Genomic DNA, 19,846 nt, shown 5'->3' with positions numbered 1-19,846 from the left:
TTCATATCTTGTAATTCTGACTTTATATTACACAATTCTGACTTTATATCTTGTAATTCCGACTTAATATCTTGTAATTCTGACTTTATATTACACAATTCTGACTTCATATCTTGTAATTCTGACTTCATATCTTGTAATTCTGACTTTATATTACACAATTCTGACTTCATATCTTGTAATTCTGACTTTATATCACACAATTCTGACTTCATATCTTGTAATTCTGACTTTATATTACACAATTCTGACTTCATATCTTGTAATTCTGACTTTATATCACACAATTCTGACTTCATATCTTGTAATTCTGACTTTATATTACACAATTCTGACTTCATATCTCGCAATTCTGACTTCATATCTCGCAATTCTGACTTCATATCTTGTAATTCTGACTTTATATTACACAATTCTGACTTCATATCTTGTAATTCTGACTTTATATCACACAATTCTGACTTCATATCTTGTAATTCTGACTTTATATTACACAATTCTGACTTTATATCTTGTAATTCCGACTTAATATCTCGCAATTATGACTTCATATCTCGCAATTACTACTTCATATCTCGCAATTACGACTTCATATCTCGCAATTACGACTTCATATCTCGCAATTACGACTTCATATCTCGCAATTACGACTTCATATCTCGCAATTCTGACTTCATATCTCGCAATTCTGACTTCATATCACACAATTCTGACTTCATATCTTGTAATTCTGACTTCATATCTCGCAATTCTGACTTTATATCACACAATTCTGACTTCATATCTTGTAATTCTGACTTTATATTACACAATTCTGACTTCATATCTCGCAATTACTACTTAATATCTCGCAATTATGACTTCATATCTCGCAATTACTACTTCATATCTCGCTATTACTATTTCATATCTCGCAATTACTACTTAATATCTCGCAATTACTACTTAATATCTCGCAATTATGACTTCATATCTCGCAATTACTACTTCATATCTCGCTATTACTATTTCATATCTCGCAATTACTACTTAATATCTCGCAATTACTACTTTATATCTCGCAATTATGACTTCATATCTCGCAATTACTACTTCATATCTCGCTATTACTATTTCATATCTCGCAATTACTACTTAATATCTCGCAATTACTACTTAATATCTCGCAATTCTGACTTCATATCTCGCAATTACGACTTCATATCTCGCAATTACGACTTCATATCTCGCAATTACGACTTCATATCTCGCAATTACGACTTCATATCTCGCAATTACTACTTCATATCACACAATTACGACTTCATATCTCGCAATTACGACTTCATATCTCGCAATTACGACTTCATATCTCGCAATTATGACTTCATATCTCGCAATTCCTACTTCATATCTCGCTATTACTATTTCATATCTCCCAATTACGACTTCATATCTCGCAATTATGACTTCATATCTCGCAATTACGACTTCATATCTCGCAATTATGACTTCATATCTCGCAATTACGACTTCATATCTCACAATTATGACTTCATATCTCGCAATTCCTACTTCATATCTCGCTATTACTACTTCATATCTCCCAATTACGACTTCATATCTCGCAATTACGACTTCATATCTCGCAATTATGACTTCATATCTCGCAATTACGACTTCATATCTCGCAATTCTGACTTCATATCACACAATTCTGACTTCATATCTTGTAATTCTGACTTCATATCTCGCAATTGCGACTTCATATCTCGCAATTCTGACTTCATATCTCGCAATTATGACTTCATATCTCGCAATTACTACTTCATATCTCGCAATTCTGACTTCATATCACACAATTCTGACTTCATATCTTGTAATTCTGACTTCATATCTCGCAATTGCGACTTCATATCTCGCAATTCTGACTTCATATCTCGCAATTATGACTTCATATCTCGCAATTACTACTTCATATCTCGCAATTCCGACTTCATATCTCCCAATTACGACTTCATATCTCGCAATTACGACTTCATATCTCGCAATTACGACTTCATATCTCGCAATTCTGACTTCATATCACACAATTCTGACTTCATATCTTGTAATTCTGACTTTATATTACACAATTCTGACTTTATATCTTGTAATTCTGACTTTATATTACACAATTCTGACTTCATATCTTGTAATTCTGACTTTATATTACACAATTCTGACTTTATATCTTGTAATTCCGACTTAATATCTCGCAATTACTACTTCATATCTCGCAATTACTACTTCATATCTCCCAATTACTACTTCATATCTCGCAATTACTACTTCATATCTCCCAATTACGACTTCATATCTCGCAATTACGACTTCATATCTCGCAATTACGACTTCATATCACACAATTCTGACTTCATATCTTGTAATTCTGACTTCATATCTCGCAATTCTGACTTCATATCACACAATTCTGACTTCATATCTTGTAATTCTGACTTCATATCTCGCAATTCTGACTTCATATCTCGCAATTCTGACTTCATATCTTGTAATTCTGACTTTATATCACACAATTCTGACTTCATATCTTGTAATTCTGACTTTATATTACACAATTCTGACTTCATATCTTGTAATTCTGACTTCATATCTCGCAATTCTGACTTCATATCTTGTAATTCTGACTTTATATCACACAATTCTGACTTCATATCTTGTAATTCTGACTTTATATTACACAATTCTGACTTCATATCTTGTAATTCTGACTTTATATTACACAATTCTGACTTTATATCTTGTAATTCCGACTTAATATCTCGCAATTACTACTTCATATCTCGCAATTATGACTTCATATCTCCCAATTACGACTTCATATCTCGCAATTACTACTTCATATCTCCCAATTACGACTTCATATCTCGCAATTACGACTTCATATCTCGCAATTACGACTTCATATCACACAATTCTGACTTCATATCTTGTAATTCTGACTTCATATCTCGCAATTCTGACTTCATATCACACAATTCTGACTTCATATCTTGTAATTCTGACTTCATATCTCGCAATTCTGACTTCATATCTTGTAATTCTGACTTCATATCTCGCAATTCTGACTTCATATCTTGTAATTCTGACTTTATATCACACAATTCTGACTTCATATCTTGTAATTCTGACTTTATATTACACAATTCTGACTTCATATCTTGTAATTCTGACTTCATATCTCGCAATTCTGACTTCATATCTTGTAATTCTGACTTTATATTACACAATTCTGACTTCATATCTTGTAATTCTGACTTCATATCTTGTAATTCTGACTTCATATCTTGTAATTCTGACTTTATATTACACAATTCTGACTTCATATCTTGTAATTCTGACTTCATATCTTGTAATTCTGACTTCATATCTCGCAATTCTGACTTTATATCACACAATTCTGACTTCATATCTTGTAATTCTGACTTTATATTACACAATTCTGACTTCATATCTTGTAATTCTGACTTTATATTACACAATTCTGACTTTATATCTTGTAATTCCGACTTAATATCTCGCAATTATGACTTCATATCTCGCAATTACGACTTCATATCTCGCAATTACGACTTCATATCTCGCAATTACGACTTCATATCTCGCAATTACGACTTCATATCTCGCAATTCTGACTTCATATCTCGCAATTCTGACTTCATATCACACAATTCTGACTTCATATCTTGTAATTCTGACTTAATATCTCGCAATTCTGACTTCATATCTCGCAATTCTGACTTCATATCTCACAATTCTGACTTCATATCTCACAATTCTGACTTCATATCACACAATTCTGACTTCATATCTCGCAATTCTGACTTTATATCACACAATTCTGACTTCATATCTTGTAATTCTGACTTTATATTACACAATTCTGACTTTATATCACACAATTCTGACTTCATATCACACAATTATGACTTCATATCTCGCAATTACTACTTCATATCTCCCAATTACGACTTCATATCTCCCAATTACGACTTCATATCTCGCAATTACGACTTCATATCTCGCAATTACGACTTCATATCTCGCAATTACGACTTCATATCTCGCAATTACTACTTCATATCTCCCAATTACGACTTCATATCTCGCAATTACGACTTCATATCTCGCAATTAACTTCATATCTCGCAATTACGACTTCATATCTCGCAATTACTACTTCATATCTCCCAATTACGACTTCATATCTCGCAATTCTGACTTCATATCTCGCAATTCTGACTTCATATCACACAATTCTGACTTCATATCTTGTAATTCTGACTTCATATCACACAATTCTGACTTCATATCTCGCAATTCTGACTTTATATCACACAATTCTGACTTCATATCTTGTAATTCTGACTTCATATCTCACAATTCTGACTTTATATCACACAATTCTGACTTTATATCTTGTAATTCCGACTTAATATCTCGCAATTATGACTTCATATCTCGCAATTACTACTTCATATCTCCCAATTACGACTTCATATCTCGCAATTCTGACTTTATATCACACAATTCTGACTTCATATCTTGTAATTCTGACTTTATATTACACAATTCTGACTTTATATCACACAATTCTGACTTCATATCTCGCAATTCTGACTTTATATCACACAATTCTGACTTCATATCTTGTAATTCTGACTTTATATTACACAATTCTGACTTTATATCACACAATTCTGACTTTATATCTTGTAATTCTGACTTTATATTACACAATTCTGACTTCATATCACACAATTCTGACTTCATATCTTGTAATTCTGACTTTATATCTTGTAATTCCGACTTAATATCTCGCAATTCTGACTTCATATCTCGCAATTCTGACTTTATATCACACAATTCTGACTTCATATCTTGTAATTCTGACTTTATATCTTGTAATTCCGACTTAATATCTCGCAATTCTGACTTCATATCTCGCAATTCTGACTTTATATCACACAATTCTGACTTCATATCTTGTAATTCTGACTTTATATCTTGTAATTCTGACTTTATATCACACAATTCTGACTTCATATCTTGTAATTCTGACTTTATATTACACAATTCTGACTTTATATCACACAATTCTGACTTCATATCTCGCAATTCTGACTTTATATCACACAATTCTGACTTCATATCTTGTAATTCTGACTTTATATTACACAATTCTGACTTTATATCACACAATTCTGACTTTATATCTTGTAATTCTGACTTTATATTACACAATTCTGACTTCATATCACACAATTCTGACTTCATATCTCGCAATTCTGACTTTATATTACACAATTCTGACTTTATATCACACAATTCTGACTTTATATCTTGTAATTCCGACTTAATATCTCGCAATTATGACTTCATATCTCGCAATTACTACTTCATATCTCCCAATTACGACTTCATATCTCGCAATTACGACTTCATATCTCGCAATTACGACTTCATATCTCGCAATTACTACTTCATATCTCCCAATTACGACTTCATATCTCGCAATTACGACTTCATATCTCGCAATTATGACTTCATATCTCGCAATTACTACTTCATATCTCCCAATTACGACTTCATATCTCGCAATTACGACTTCATATCTCGCAATTACGACTTCATATCTCGCAATTATGACTTCATATCTCCCAATTACGACTTCATATCTCGCAATTACGACTTCATATCTCACAATTACTACTTCATATCTCGCAATTACGACTTCATATCTCGCAATTACGACTTCATATCTCGCAATTCTGACTTCATATCTCGCAATTCTGACTTCATATCACACAATTCTGACTTCATATCTCGCAATTCTGACTTCATATCACACAATTCTGACTTCATATCTTGTAATTATGACTTCATATCTCGCAATTACTACTTCATATCTCCCAATTACGACTTCATATCTCGCAATTACGACTTCATATCTCACAATTACTACTTCATATCTCGCAATTACGACTTCATATCTCGCAATTACTACTTCATATCTCGCAATTACTACTTCATATCTCGCAATTACGACTTCATATCTCACAATTACTACTTCATATCTCGCAATTACGACTTCATATCTCACAATTACTACTTCATATCTCGCAATTCTGACTTCATATCTCGCAATTACTACTTCATATCTCGCAATTACGACTTCATATCTCGCAATTCTGACTTCATATCTCGCAATTCTGACTTCATATCACACAATTCTGACTTCATATCTTGTAATTCTGACTTCATATCTCGCAATTCTGACTTCATATCTCGCAATTCTGACTTCATATCACACAATTCTGACTTCATATCACACAATTCTGACTTCATATCTCGCAATTCTGACTTTATATCACACAATTCTGACTTCATATCTTGTAATTCTGACTTTATATCACACAATTCTGACTTTATATCACACAATTCTGACTTTATATCTTGTAATTCCGACTTAATATCTCGCAATTATGACTTCATATCTCGCAATTACTACTTCATATCTCCCAATTACGACTTCATATCTCGCAATTACGACTTCATATCTCGCAATTACTACTTCATATCTCCCAATTACGACTTCATATCTCGCAATTACGACTTCATATCTCACAATTACTACTTCATATCTCACAATTACGACTTCATATCTCGCAATTCTGACTTCATATCTCGCAATTCTGACTTCATATCACACAATTCTGACTTCATATCTTGTAATTCTGACTTAATATCTCGCAATTCTGACTTCATATCTCGCAATTCTGACTTCATATCTCGCAATTACGACTTCATATCTCGCAATTACGACTTCATATCTCACAATTACTACTTCATATCTCACAATTACGACTTCATATCTCACAATTACTACTTCATATCTCGCAATTCTGACTTCATATCTCGCAATTCTGACTTCATATCACACAATTCTGACTTCATATCTTGTAATTCTGACTTCATATCTCGCAATTCTGACTTTATATCACACAATTCTGACTTCATATCTTGTAATTCTGACTTTATATTACACAATTCTGACTTCATATCTTGTAATTCTGACTTCATATCTTGTAATTCTGACTTTATATTACACAATTCTGACTTTATATCTTGTAATTCCGACTTAATATCTCGCAATTATGACTTCATATCTCGCAATTACTACTTCATATCTCCCAATTACGACTTCATATCTCGCAATTACGACTTCATATCTCGCAATTACGACTTCATATCTCGCAATTACGACTTCATATCTCGCAATTCTGACTTCATATCTCGCAATTCTGACTTCATATCACACAATTCTGACTTCATATCTTGTAATTCTGACTTCATATCTCGCAATTCTGACTTCATATCACACAATTCTGACTTCATATCACACAATTCTGACTTCATATCTCGCAATTACTACTTAATATCTCGCAATTATGACTTCATATCTCGCAATTACTACTTCATATCTCGCTATTACTATTTCATATCTCGCAATTACTACTTAATATCTCGCAATTACTACTTAATATCTCGCAATTATGACTTCATATCTCCCAATTACGACTTCATATCTCGCAATTACGACTTCATATCTCGCAATTACGACTTCATATCTCGCAATTACGACTTCATATCTCGCAATTCCTACTTCATATCTCGCTATTACTATTTCATATCTCCCAATTATGACTTCATATCTCCCAATTACGACTTCATATCTCGCAATTACGACTTCATATCTCGCAATTACTACTTCATATCTCGCAATTATGACTTCATATCTCGCAATTCCTACTTCATATCTCGCTATTACTATTTCATATCTCCCAATTACGACTTCATATCTCGCAATTACGACTTCATATCTCACAATTATGACTTCATATCTCGCTATTACTATTTCATATCTCCCAATTACGACTTCATATCTCGCAATTACGACTTCATATCTCGCAATTATGACTTCATATCTCGCAATTACGACTTCATATCTCGCAATTCTGACTTCATATCACACAATTCTGACTTCATATCTCGCAATTGCGACTTCATATCTCGCAATTCTGACTTTATATCACACAATTCTGACTTCATATCTTGTAATTCTGACTTTATATTACACAATTCTGACTTTATATCACACAATTCTGACTTCATATCTTGTAATTCTGACTTTATATTACACAATTCTGACTTTATATCTTGTAATTCCGACTTAATATCTCGCAATTATGACTTCATATCTCGCAATTACTACTTCATATCTCCCAATTACGACTTCATATCTCGCAATTACGACTTCATATCTCGCAATTACGACTTCATATCTCGCAATTACGACTTCATATCTCGCAATTACGACTTCATATCACACAATTCTGACTTCATATCTTGTAATTCTGACTTCATATCTCGCAATTCTGACTTTATATCACACAATTCTGACTTTATATCACACAATTCTGACTTCATATCTTGTAATTCCGACTTAATATCTTGTAATTCTGACTTCATATCTCGCAATTCTGACTTTATATCACACAATTCTGACTTTATATCACACAATTCTGACTTTATATCACACAATTCTGACTTCATATCTCGCAATTCTGACTTTATATTACACAATTCTGACTTCATATCTTGTAATTCTGACTTCATATCTTGTAATTCTGACTTTATATTACACAATTCTGACTTCATATCTTGTAATTCTGACTTTATATTACACAATTCTGACTTCATATCTTGTAATTCTGACTTCATATCTCGCAATTCTGACTTTATATCACACAATTCTGACTTTATATTACACAATTCTGACTTCATATCTTGTAATTCTGACTTCATATCTTGTAATTCTGACTTTATATTACACAATTCTGACTTTATATCTTGTAATTCCGACTTAATATCTCGCAATTATGACTTCATATCTCGCAATTACTACTTCATATCTCCCAATTACGACTTCATATCTCGCAATTACGACTTCATATCTCGCAATTACGACTTCATATCTCGCAATTCTGACTTCATATCTTGTAATTCTGACTTCATATCTCGCAATTCTGACTTTATATCACACAATTCTGACTTCATATCTTGTAATTCTGACTTCATATCTCGCAATTCTGACTTTATATCACACAATTCTGACTTCATATCTTGTAATTCTGACTTTATATTACACAATTCTGACTTCATATCTTGTAATTCTGACTTCATATCTCGCAATTCTGACTTTATATCACACAATTCTGACTTCATATCTTGTAATTCTGACTTTATATTACACAATTCTGACTTCATATCTTGTAATTCTGACTTCATATCTCGCAATTCTGACTTTATATCACACAATTCTGACTTCATATCTTGTAATTCTGACTTTATATTACACAATTACGACTTCATATCTCGCAATTCTGACTTCATATCTTGTAATTCTGACTTCATATCTCGCAATTCTGACTTTATATCACACAATTCTGACTTCATATCACACAATTCTGACTTCATATCTTGTAATTCTGACTTTATATTACACAATTACGACTTCATATCTCGCAATTCTGACTTTATATCACACAATTCTGACTTCATATCTTGTAATTCTGACTTTATATCACACAATTCTGACTTCATATCTTGTAATTCTGACTTCATATCTCGCAATTCTGACTTTATATCACACAATTCTGACTTCATATCTTGTAATTCTGACTTCATATCTCGCAATTCTGACTTTATATCACACAATTCTGACTTCATATCTTGTAATTCTGACTTTATATTACACAATTCTGACTTCATATCTCGCAATTCTGACTTCATATCACACAATTCTGACTTCATATCTTGTAATTCTGACTTCATATCTCGCAATTGCGACTTCATATCTCGCAATTCTGACTTCATATCTCGCAATTCTGACTTCATATCTTGTAATTCCGACTTCATATCTCGCAATTCTGACTTCATATCTCGCAATTCTGACTTCATATCACACAATTCTGACTTCATATCTTGCAATTCTGACTTCATATCTCGCAATTCTGACTTCATATCTCGCAATTACGACTTCATATCTCGCAATTCTGACTTTATATCTTAATTCCGACTTCATATCTCGCTGGAAGACTGGAAGTCAGATTTCATTTATTTTTATAGCACTTTATACAACACCGATTGGTTCAAAGCAGCTTAATAAACAGGAACAGAACATGTAAACTTCATTATTCAGATCAGGTGTTATTAGGGCGGCAGGATTAATCAAGTTATAATTGTGATACCGATTTCCGCTTCTTATTTGGATATTGGGAATGAGAATTTTTCCACGTTTTAGGTTTTGAGAGAATTTTCCAAAGGTTTTACTAGTTTTCATAATGTAAATCAGTTAGGGCTGTACGATTAATCGAAAAATAACCGAAACCGACATTCAGAATCTCTAATCGACGTATTTTTCCTATGTTGTTATTTGGGTTTTCACGTGACTCCGCCCCGTCAGTCACATCAAGTGCAGTTTGCAGACACACACACAGAAGCAGGAGCAGTTATCGGTGTTTATAGATGCGCAGAATCACTATAGCAACTGCGTGTTTTACACAGCTTATACAGGTCAGTTAATTGCTGTTCTTATAGCCTACGCGCTGACACACACACACACACACACAGAGACGGCGCGCAAGCCCCGAAGCCGCTTTCACTTTCGTGCTCATAAAGTTTGTCAAGTAAATGCGTTTAAAGGCTTGCCAGTTTCAACATTTAAAGCGATTGTGAACTATTCAAAAACAACAATACGGAAAACTTCTCCGTTCAGTGCTCAGCTTTTTTCTGTGACTCAGAGCCGAGCCGTGTCGCGTCTCTGATAACGCACGCGCCCTGAAGGCAGATCTTTCACCTGCGTCCTCACAAAGCTTGTCATTGGTATGTGGTTTAAGCCCTGCCAGTTTGAACATTAAAGCGAGTTTCGGCCATCAGATGTGTGTTATGTTGAACTAATGCCTGATATAGTGTGACAAACGAACACTCAGACAGAAGCTCGCACATCTCGTGAAGATCGCGCGCAGAAACGCAGTGTCACCGCCGTCCTGTGACTAAAGTAAAGTCACTAAAGTAGCTCAGAAACTCAACCGTTATAGGCATATATTTTAATACCTTTGAAGTACAAACCACAGCTTCATAATGAATAGAGACGGTAAGAGTAATTCACACACAATCTCTCTCTCATTAATGCATTCAGATAAATGTAATGTAGGCTTATATGCTAATGTATCTGCATCTGATGTATAACAAGCAGAAATCTGCCCCATAGACAATCACTGCTGGAAGTCAACCGTTTCCTTCAAGTGTTTTAAAATCACAAAGAAATGCAGTTTCATTAGAAAAAAAAATTCTGCCTTTAATAGTAGAAAATATTTACAGTACAAACCTTATCAGTGAACTTACTCAAAAACCTTATGAGGGCAAAAAAAAAGAGAGCAAAATAATCGTTCATTAATCGTAATCGAGGTCAAATGTTCAATTAATCGAGGTTTTTATTTTTGGTCAAATCGTTACAGCCCTAAAATCAGTTGAAAATTACATTAGCCGTCCGTCCGTTTGCTTTAGAAGCTTGTTTCCACCACAGAGTAAAAAAGGTCATTCTGACTTTATATCTCGCAATTCTGACTTTATATCTCGCAATTACGACTTTATATCTCGCAATTCTGACTTTATATCTCGCAATTACGACTTTATATCTCGCAATTACGACTTTATATCTCGCAATTACTACTTCATATCTCGCAATTACGACTTTATATCTCGCAATTACTACTTCATATCTCGCAATTACGACTTTATATCTCGCAATTACGACTTTATATCTCGCAATTACGACTTTATATCTCGCAATTACGACTTTATATCTCGCAATTACGACTTTATATCTCGCAATTACGACTTTATATCTCGCAATTCTGACTTTATATCTCGCAATTACGACTTTATATCTCGCAATTCTGACTTTATATCTCGCAATTACGACTTTATATCTCGCAATTACGACTTTATATCTCGCAATTCTGACTTTATATCTCGCAATTCTGACTTTATATCTCGCAATTCTGACTTTATATCTCGCAATTACGACTTTATATCTCGCAATTACGACTTTATATCTCGCAATTCTGACTTTATATCTCGCAATTCTGACTTTATATCTCGCAATTCTGACTTTATATCTCGCAATTACGACTTTATATCTCGCAATTACGACTTTATATCTCGCAATTCTGACTTCATATCTCGCAATTCTGACTTCATATCTCGCAATTCTGACTTTATATCTCACAATTACTACTTCATATCTCGTAATTACTACTTCATATCTCGCAATTCCGACTTCATATCTCGCAATTACTACTTCATATCTCGCAATTCCGACTTCATATCTCGCAATTACTACTTCATATCTCGCAATTCCGACTTCATATCTCGCAATTACTACTTCATATCTCGCAATTCCGACTTCATATCTCGCAATTACTACTTCATATCTCGCAATTCCGACTTCATATCTCGCAATTCCGACTTCATATCTCGCAATTACTACTTCATATCTCATAATTCTGTCTTTAGATCCCGTAATTCCAATTTAAGATCTTTTTATTCCGACTTTATATCTCATGATCAATGCGATCTCACGACCACTTCGTATGTATTTTACGAGATTGCTAATTTGTATGAATTTGTATGTTTTGTCTAAACCCCAGTGACGGGGTTAGGGTTAGGGGCGGGGTTTGAGGTCGTCATTCATACGATTTGGCCACCTCGTAAAATATCGACAAATTGCTGTGAGATCGGGTTGCTTATGATTCAATGACTCGTTCATAAACAACTTCCTCCTCCTTGAACGAATCAGTCGTTTGAACGAATCATTTGAATGAACGACTCAATGACTCGTTCATAAACAACTTCCTCCTCCTTGAACAAATCATTTGACTGAACGACTCAATGACTCGTTCAATAAACAACTTCCTCCTCCTTGAACGAATCAGTCGTTTGAAAGAATCATTTGAATGAACGACTCAATGACTCGTTCATAAACAACTTCCTCCTCCTTGAACGAATCAGTCATTTGAACTAATCATTTGAATGAACGACTCAATGACTCATTCATAAACAACTTCCTCCTCCTTGAACGAATCAGTCGTTTGAACGAATCATTTGAATGAACGACTCAACGACTCGTTCAATAAAGTCATGTATTTAGTCTCAAATGAAGATACTCGTGATTAGTGTTTATGATAATGACGTGTGTGTGTGTGTGTGTGTGTGTGTGTTTGCTCTCTGTCCTTCACAGGTAAAAGCCTTAAAGGAAAAGATCGAGAATGAGAAGGGGAAAGACGGCTTCCCGGTGGCGGGACAGAAGCTGATATACGCAGGTGTGTGTGTGTGTGTGTGTGTGTGAGAAGCTGTAGTTGTGTGTCTGGACGGCTGTTTCCAGCTGATAAGGATTGGTTTGCGCAGGATTTTCCCTCAGATGTGTGTGTGTGTGATGGATGACGGACACCTGTCAGATCCAGCTGATGAGTAACGCCGCTTGTTTTCATTATTTTGTCCCTACAGGCAAAATTTTGAGCGATGACACGGCGCTCAAGGAGTACAAGATAGACGAGAAGAACTTTGTGGTGGTTATGGTAGCAAAGGTGAGAGATTTATCAGAGTTTATGACTCTGAAACATTAAATATTAAAGCACACACGTATCATTAATGGAAGAAAAGCCGTCTTTTGAAATCCATCTGATTCTTTCCCAGTTTTTCTGGTGTCTGTTTTAACTCACATTACATTTTAATTAGGGCTGTCAAAAGATTAATCGCGATTAATCGCATCCAAAATAAAAGTTTGTGTTTACATAATATATGTGTGTGTACTCTAAATTATTATTTATATTTAAATACACACACAAGCATGTACATATTTAAGAAAAAAATATTATTTTTATATATAAAACATTTATATTTATATATATTATAGATTATATAAATGTATATACATGCAAATATGTCTTAAATATATACATGAATGTGTGTGTATTTATATATAAATAATAATTAGCAGAGCACACACACATATATTATGTAAACACAAACTTTTATTTTGGATGCGATTAATCGCGATTAATCGTTTGACAGCCCTACATTTTAGTAATCAAAAAGCATGTCTGATTAATTAAAATCAGGGAAATAATTCAATTTATAACAAAAAATTCCATGTGAAGACTTCGGATGACATTTTTATTATAAATTAGCATTTTTTTAATCAGGCTTATGTGTTTAGGTTCATTAATTTCACTTTAAAGGCACTGAAAAAGTTATTAAAATGCCTTATTTTCACAAATATCACTAATAAGAGTTAAATTAGAAACGTATAAATGCTCACTTTTTAAAATAAGGCATTTTAATAACTTTTTCATTGCCTTTAACCCCTTTTTTTTTTTTTTTTTTGACGCCTTTTTTCGTATCATATATTTTAGTAATGATCATAAATTAGGTATCATTCGAAAGCTTACGAACTCAAAATTCATCCTGTGGAAACCGTTTTGAAGTTGGACGTTGTGTTACCATGGAAACGGTACTTTAAATTCTTCCAGCGGGCTCCTCCCCCTAGTGGGCGGCGTCATTTTTCATATTACAACATTTATTTTAACTTCTTTATAATCAAAATCTTTTCTAAACTTGACAAAATGCATATCGTCGGAAAGGTCTGAGTCTCAAAGGTCCATATTTGGGGACTGTTTTGTGGTGGAAGTGACATTTGGACTGAAATTTACAGGAAAATGCATTAAAAAAACAATTAATTGAATGTGGATGACGCCCTTGTGGCTGTTTTTGGTACAGCGCCTAAACATCATCTCATGGGGACTTTAATTTTTGTGATATCAACTTCAAATTTGGAACACAACTTGGTTACACATATGGCTTTGATTTTATAGTCATTTTAGATTAAAAATATTTTGTAAAATATATATTTTATATGAAATAAAAAATATTTAGTACAGTATTTTTTATTCACTGTAAATTTTGACTTCCAAACATACTTTCATATTCTGAATTGCTTTCACTTCAGCAATAATCTGCAGAGTGTCTGCTTTAAAACGAGACCAAATTTTGATCTATATTCTTGAATTACAGCCTTTAAGTTTGGATAGTGTATTTTCATGACTATTCTCAAAAACGGGGGGTGAAAGTTAGAGGGCTAAAGTGAAATTAATGAACCTAAACACATAAGCCTGATTAAAAACTGCTCATTTAAAAGAGTTTTTTGCATGTGTTCTGTTTTAATTTTCAATGGTTTAATTCAAATTGAATAATAAAAAAACACGTTTCATCAATTGATTTCATTAAACTTTTAACAATAGTGTGGCCCCGTGACATGTTTCAAAGGTGTTGGTAATCTAAAGAAGTCGTTGAACGTTAATTTAATTAAAATCGTAAAATGTAATCAATTGAAAATGTAACAATTACGCGTATAAACAACGCCCGTGCCATTTTCTTCTCCTTTCAAAACGTTCCCGTAATGCTTTTGAAGAATAAGATGGAATGATCCATTTTAGGATGAGTTCACTTCAGAATGAACATCTGATGATTCCCTCGCCTCATCTCATCCCAGATGGTCATGTCTGTCTTTCTTCAGTGGAAATGAAGTTTTTAGAGGATTTTTCTGCTCATAATGGACTTCAATGGGAACCAACGGCTGAAGCTCCAAACCACTGCAGTTTCAGAGGCTCTGACCAATCCCAGACGAGGAATAGAGTCTGATCTAGAGGAACCATCGCCACATTTACAACACACACACACACATTTATACACTTTAACCTCAGACGCTTGACTTCGGTGTCGTTCGTATGATGTCATCACGTTGGAAAGGTCACATGACGTAGGCGGAAGCGAACATGTGAAGACTAATACAAACCAAAACCATCTTCAGCTTGAAAATCATCATTGTTTAACCTTTACTTGCTAACGGATGTTTGTATTAGTCGAGCACTTTGTAAACAATACTTCTACCATTCCGACATGATTACGCAATCCGTGGCCGTCGCAGAGCAGTTAAAGTGTATTAATGTGTGTGTGTGTTGTAAATGTGGCGATGGTTCCTCTAGATCTGACTCCAGGGCTCGACATTAATGCTTGTCCGGGACAAGTGGATTTTTTGAAGGGATCCTGATAAAACGTCATTAAAGAGCACCTATCATGGCATTTAAAATGTTCCAAATATTGTTTTAGAAGTCCTCAGCAACAGTTTTGCATGCATGCAATGACAAAAAAGACTTTAGTTTTCTTATAATATGCATTTATTTTGACCTGTTTTGACAGCGATTCTCAAATGATTCCTTTAGTGATTCACTTTTCAAAGCCCCGCCTTTACGTGACGCTAATCTGCGCTGATTGGTCCGATGACCCAGTCAGTTGTGATTGGTTTAGTCTGAGCAGATATTTTCGGAAACGGAACGCCCATCAAAGTCTTATAGTGACAGTAATTTGTTAATGTGTCAGGGGTTATGAATATGAAAACCGCGTCTGTACCGTTTGATTGTAATATGAGCCTCAGCTGATCTCATTCATAATAAAACTCCTCTATTCTCCTCACGAAGACTCGCGACAAATCAACATCCCTCAGGGCTTTTAGTTCAAAAGTGTGCAGATGAGGAGACATATTGATAGATTCTCATATGTCTGTGTCAAATTTCTAAACAGAGGAGTATTTTTTATTCAATACTTCCTCAAAATGCGCAGAAATAGCCTAATCATGAGCGATTGAGTCTCTTGTGTGTTGTTTTCAATTCATCCTGGCAGCCGGAGGGCGCTCTGTGCACATGTAGACCATATACAGACAGACGAAGAAGATACCATGTGTCATAATAGAAGTCCATAATAAAAGCTTCCTGAGATCGCGAAACATATATTTGACGACTAATAAACACTCAATAGCGACGATGTATGGTTTGTCTTCAAGCCACTTAGTCTTCAAATGCTCATCCTTGGGCAGATGAGAAGTTTGCTTTTGAGTGGCACTTCAGAACACAGCGTCTTGTGGCCATGATGTTTTCTAGTTTTCACTGGCGTCTTGTGGCCGTGATGTTTTCTAGTTTTCACTGGCGTCTCGTGGCCATGATGTTTTCTAGTTTTCACTGGCGTCTCGTGGCCGTGATGTTTTCTAGTTTTCACTGGCGTCTCGTCGTCATGATGTTTTCTAGTTTTCACTGGCGTCTCGTGGCCATGATGTTTTCTAGTTTTCACTGGCGTCTCGTGGCCGTGATGTTTTCTAGTTTTCACTGGCGTCTTGTGGCCGTGATGTTTTCTAGTTTTCACTGGCGTCTTGTGGCCGTGATGTTTTCTAGTTTTCACTGGCGTCTCGTGGCCGTGATGTTTCTAGTTTTAACTGGCGTCTCGTGGCCGTGATGTTTTCTAGTTTTCACTGGCGTCTCGTTGTCATGATGTTTTCTAGTTTTCACTGGCGTCTCGTGGCCGTGATGTTTTCTAGTTTTCACTGGCGTCTCGTGGCCGTGATGTTTTCTAGTTTTCACTGGCGTCTCGTGGCCATGATGTTTTCTAGTTTTCACTGGCGTCTCGTGGCCATGATGTTTTCTAGTTTTCACTGGCGTCTCGTTGTCATGATGTTTTCTAGTTTTCACTGGCGTCTCGTTGTCATGATGTTTTCTAGTTTTCACTGGCGTCTCGTTTCCATGATGTTTTCTAGTTTTCACTGGCGTCTCGTCTCCATGATGTTTTCTAGTTTTCACTGGCGTCTCGTGGCCATGATGTTTTCTAGTTTTCACTGGCGTCTCGTGGCCATGATGTTTTCTAGTTTTCACTGGCGTCTCGTGGCCGTGATGTTTTCTAGTTTTCACTGGCGTCTCGTGGCCGTGATGTTTTCTAGTTTTCACTGGCGTCTCGTGGCCGTGATGTTTTCTAGTTTTCACTGGCGTCTCGTGGCCATGATGTTTTCTAGTTTTCACTGGCGTCTTGTGGCCGTGATGTTTTCTAGTTTTCACTGGCGTCTTGTGGCCGTGATGTTTTCTAGTTTTCACTGGCGTCTTGTGGCCGTGATGTTTTCTAGTTTTCACTGGCGTCTCGTGGCCATGATGTTTTCTAGTTTTCACTGGCGTCTCGTGGCCGTGATGTTTTCTAGTTTTCACTGGCGTCTTGTGGCCGTGATGTTTTCTAGTTTTCACTGGCGTCTCGTGGCCATGATGTTTTCTAGTTTTCACTGGCGTCTTGTGGCCGTGATGTTTTCTAGTTTTCACTGGCGTCTCGTGGCCGTGATGTTTTCTAGTTTTCACTGGCGTCTCGTGGCCGTGATGTTTTCTAGTTTTCACTGGCGTCTCGTGGCCGTGATGTTTTCTAGTTTTCACTGGCGTCTCGTGGCCATGATGTTTTCTAGTTTTCACTGGCGTCTTGTGGCCGTGATGTTTTCTAGTTTTCACTGGCGTCTCGTGGCCGTGATGTTTTCTAGTTTTCACTGGCGTCTTGTGGCCGTGATGTTTTCTAGTTTTCACTGGCGTCTTGTGGCCGTGATGTTTTCTAGTTTTCACTGGCGTCTCGTGGCCGTGATGTTTTCTAGTTTTCACTGGCGTCTCGTGGCCGTGATGTTTTCTAGTTTTCACTGGCGTCTCGTGGCCATGATGTTTTCTAGTTTTCACTGGCGTCTTGTGGCCGTGATGTTTTCTAGTTTTCACTGGCGTCTCGTGGCCGTGATGTTTTCTAGTTTTCACTGGCGTCTCGTGGCCGTGATGTTTTCTAGTTTTCACTGGCGTCTTGTGGCCGTGATGTTTTCTAGTTTTCACTGGCGTCTCGTGGCCGTGATGTTTTCTAGTTTTCACTGGCGTCTCGTGGCCGTGATGTTTTCTAGTTTTCACTGGCGTCTTGTGGCCGTGATGTTTTCTAGTTTTCACTGGCGTCTCGTGGCCGTGATGTTTTCTAGTTTTCACTGGCGTCTCGTGGCCGTGATGTTTTCTAGTTTTCACTGGCGTCTCGTGGCCATGATGTTTTCTAGTTTTCACTGGCGTCTTGTGGCCGTGATGTTTTCTAGTTTTCACTGGCGTCTTGTGGCCGTGATGTTTTCTAGTTTTCACTGGCGTCTCGTGGCCGTGATGTTTTCTAGTTTTCACTGGCGTCTCGTGGCCGTGATGTTTTCTAGTTTTCACTGGCGTCTCGTGGCCGTGATGTTTTCTAGTTTTCACTGGCGTCTCGTGGCCGTGATGTTTTCTAGTTTTCACTGGCGTCTTGTGGCCGTGATGTTTTCTAGTTTTCACTGGCGTCTTGTGGCCGTGATGTTTTCTAGTTTTCACTGGCGTCTCGTGGCCGTGATGTTTTCTAGTTTTCACTGGCGTCTCGTGGCCGTGATGTTTTCTAGTTTTCACTGGCGTCTCGTGGCCGTGATGTTTTCTAGTTTTCACTGGCGTCTCGTGGCCGTGATGTTTTCTAGTTTTCACTGGCGTCTCGTGGCCGTGATGTTTTCTAGTTTTCACTGGCGTCTCGTGGCCGTGATGTTTTCTAGTTTTCACTGGCGTCTTGTGGCCGTGATGTTTTCTAGTTTTCACTGGCGTCTCGTGGCCATGATGTTTTCTAGTTTTCACTGGCGTCTCGTGGCCATGATGTTTTCTAGTTTTCACTGGCGTCTCGTGGCCGTGATGTTTTCTAGTTTTCACTGGCGTCTCGTGGCCGTGATGTTTTCTAGTTTTCACTGGCGTCTCGTGGCCGTGATGTTTTCTAGTTTTCACTGGCGTCTCGTGGCCAT

General features: G+C 36.0%; 1 protein-coding gene across 1 annotated transcript in view; it reads left to right on the top strand.

Annotated features, from left to right (window-relative positions):
• Positions 1–19,846, top strand: part of rad23b (RAD23 homolog B, nucleotide excision repair protein) — a 43,629-nt gene that overhangs the window by 3,921 nt on the left and 19,862 nt on the right. Inside the window, 2 exon segments of the mRNA XM_079835969.1 lie at positions 13,406–13,487; positions 13,672–13,751. Of these exon segments, the coding sequence (XP_079692095.1) occupies positions 13,406–13,487; positions 13,672–13,751 (162 nt within the window).

Source organism: Gobio gobio (genome assembly GCF_949357685.1).
Source record: "Gobio gobio genome assembly, chromosome: 14".
NCBI lineage: Eukaryota > Metazoa > Chordata > Actinopteri > Cypriniformes > Gobionidae > Gobio > Gobio gobio.
Note: the sequence above shows the minus strand (reverse complement) of the source record. Positions and strands in the feature narration are given on the sequence as shown.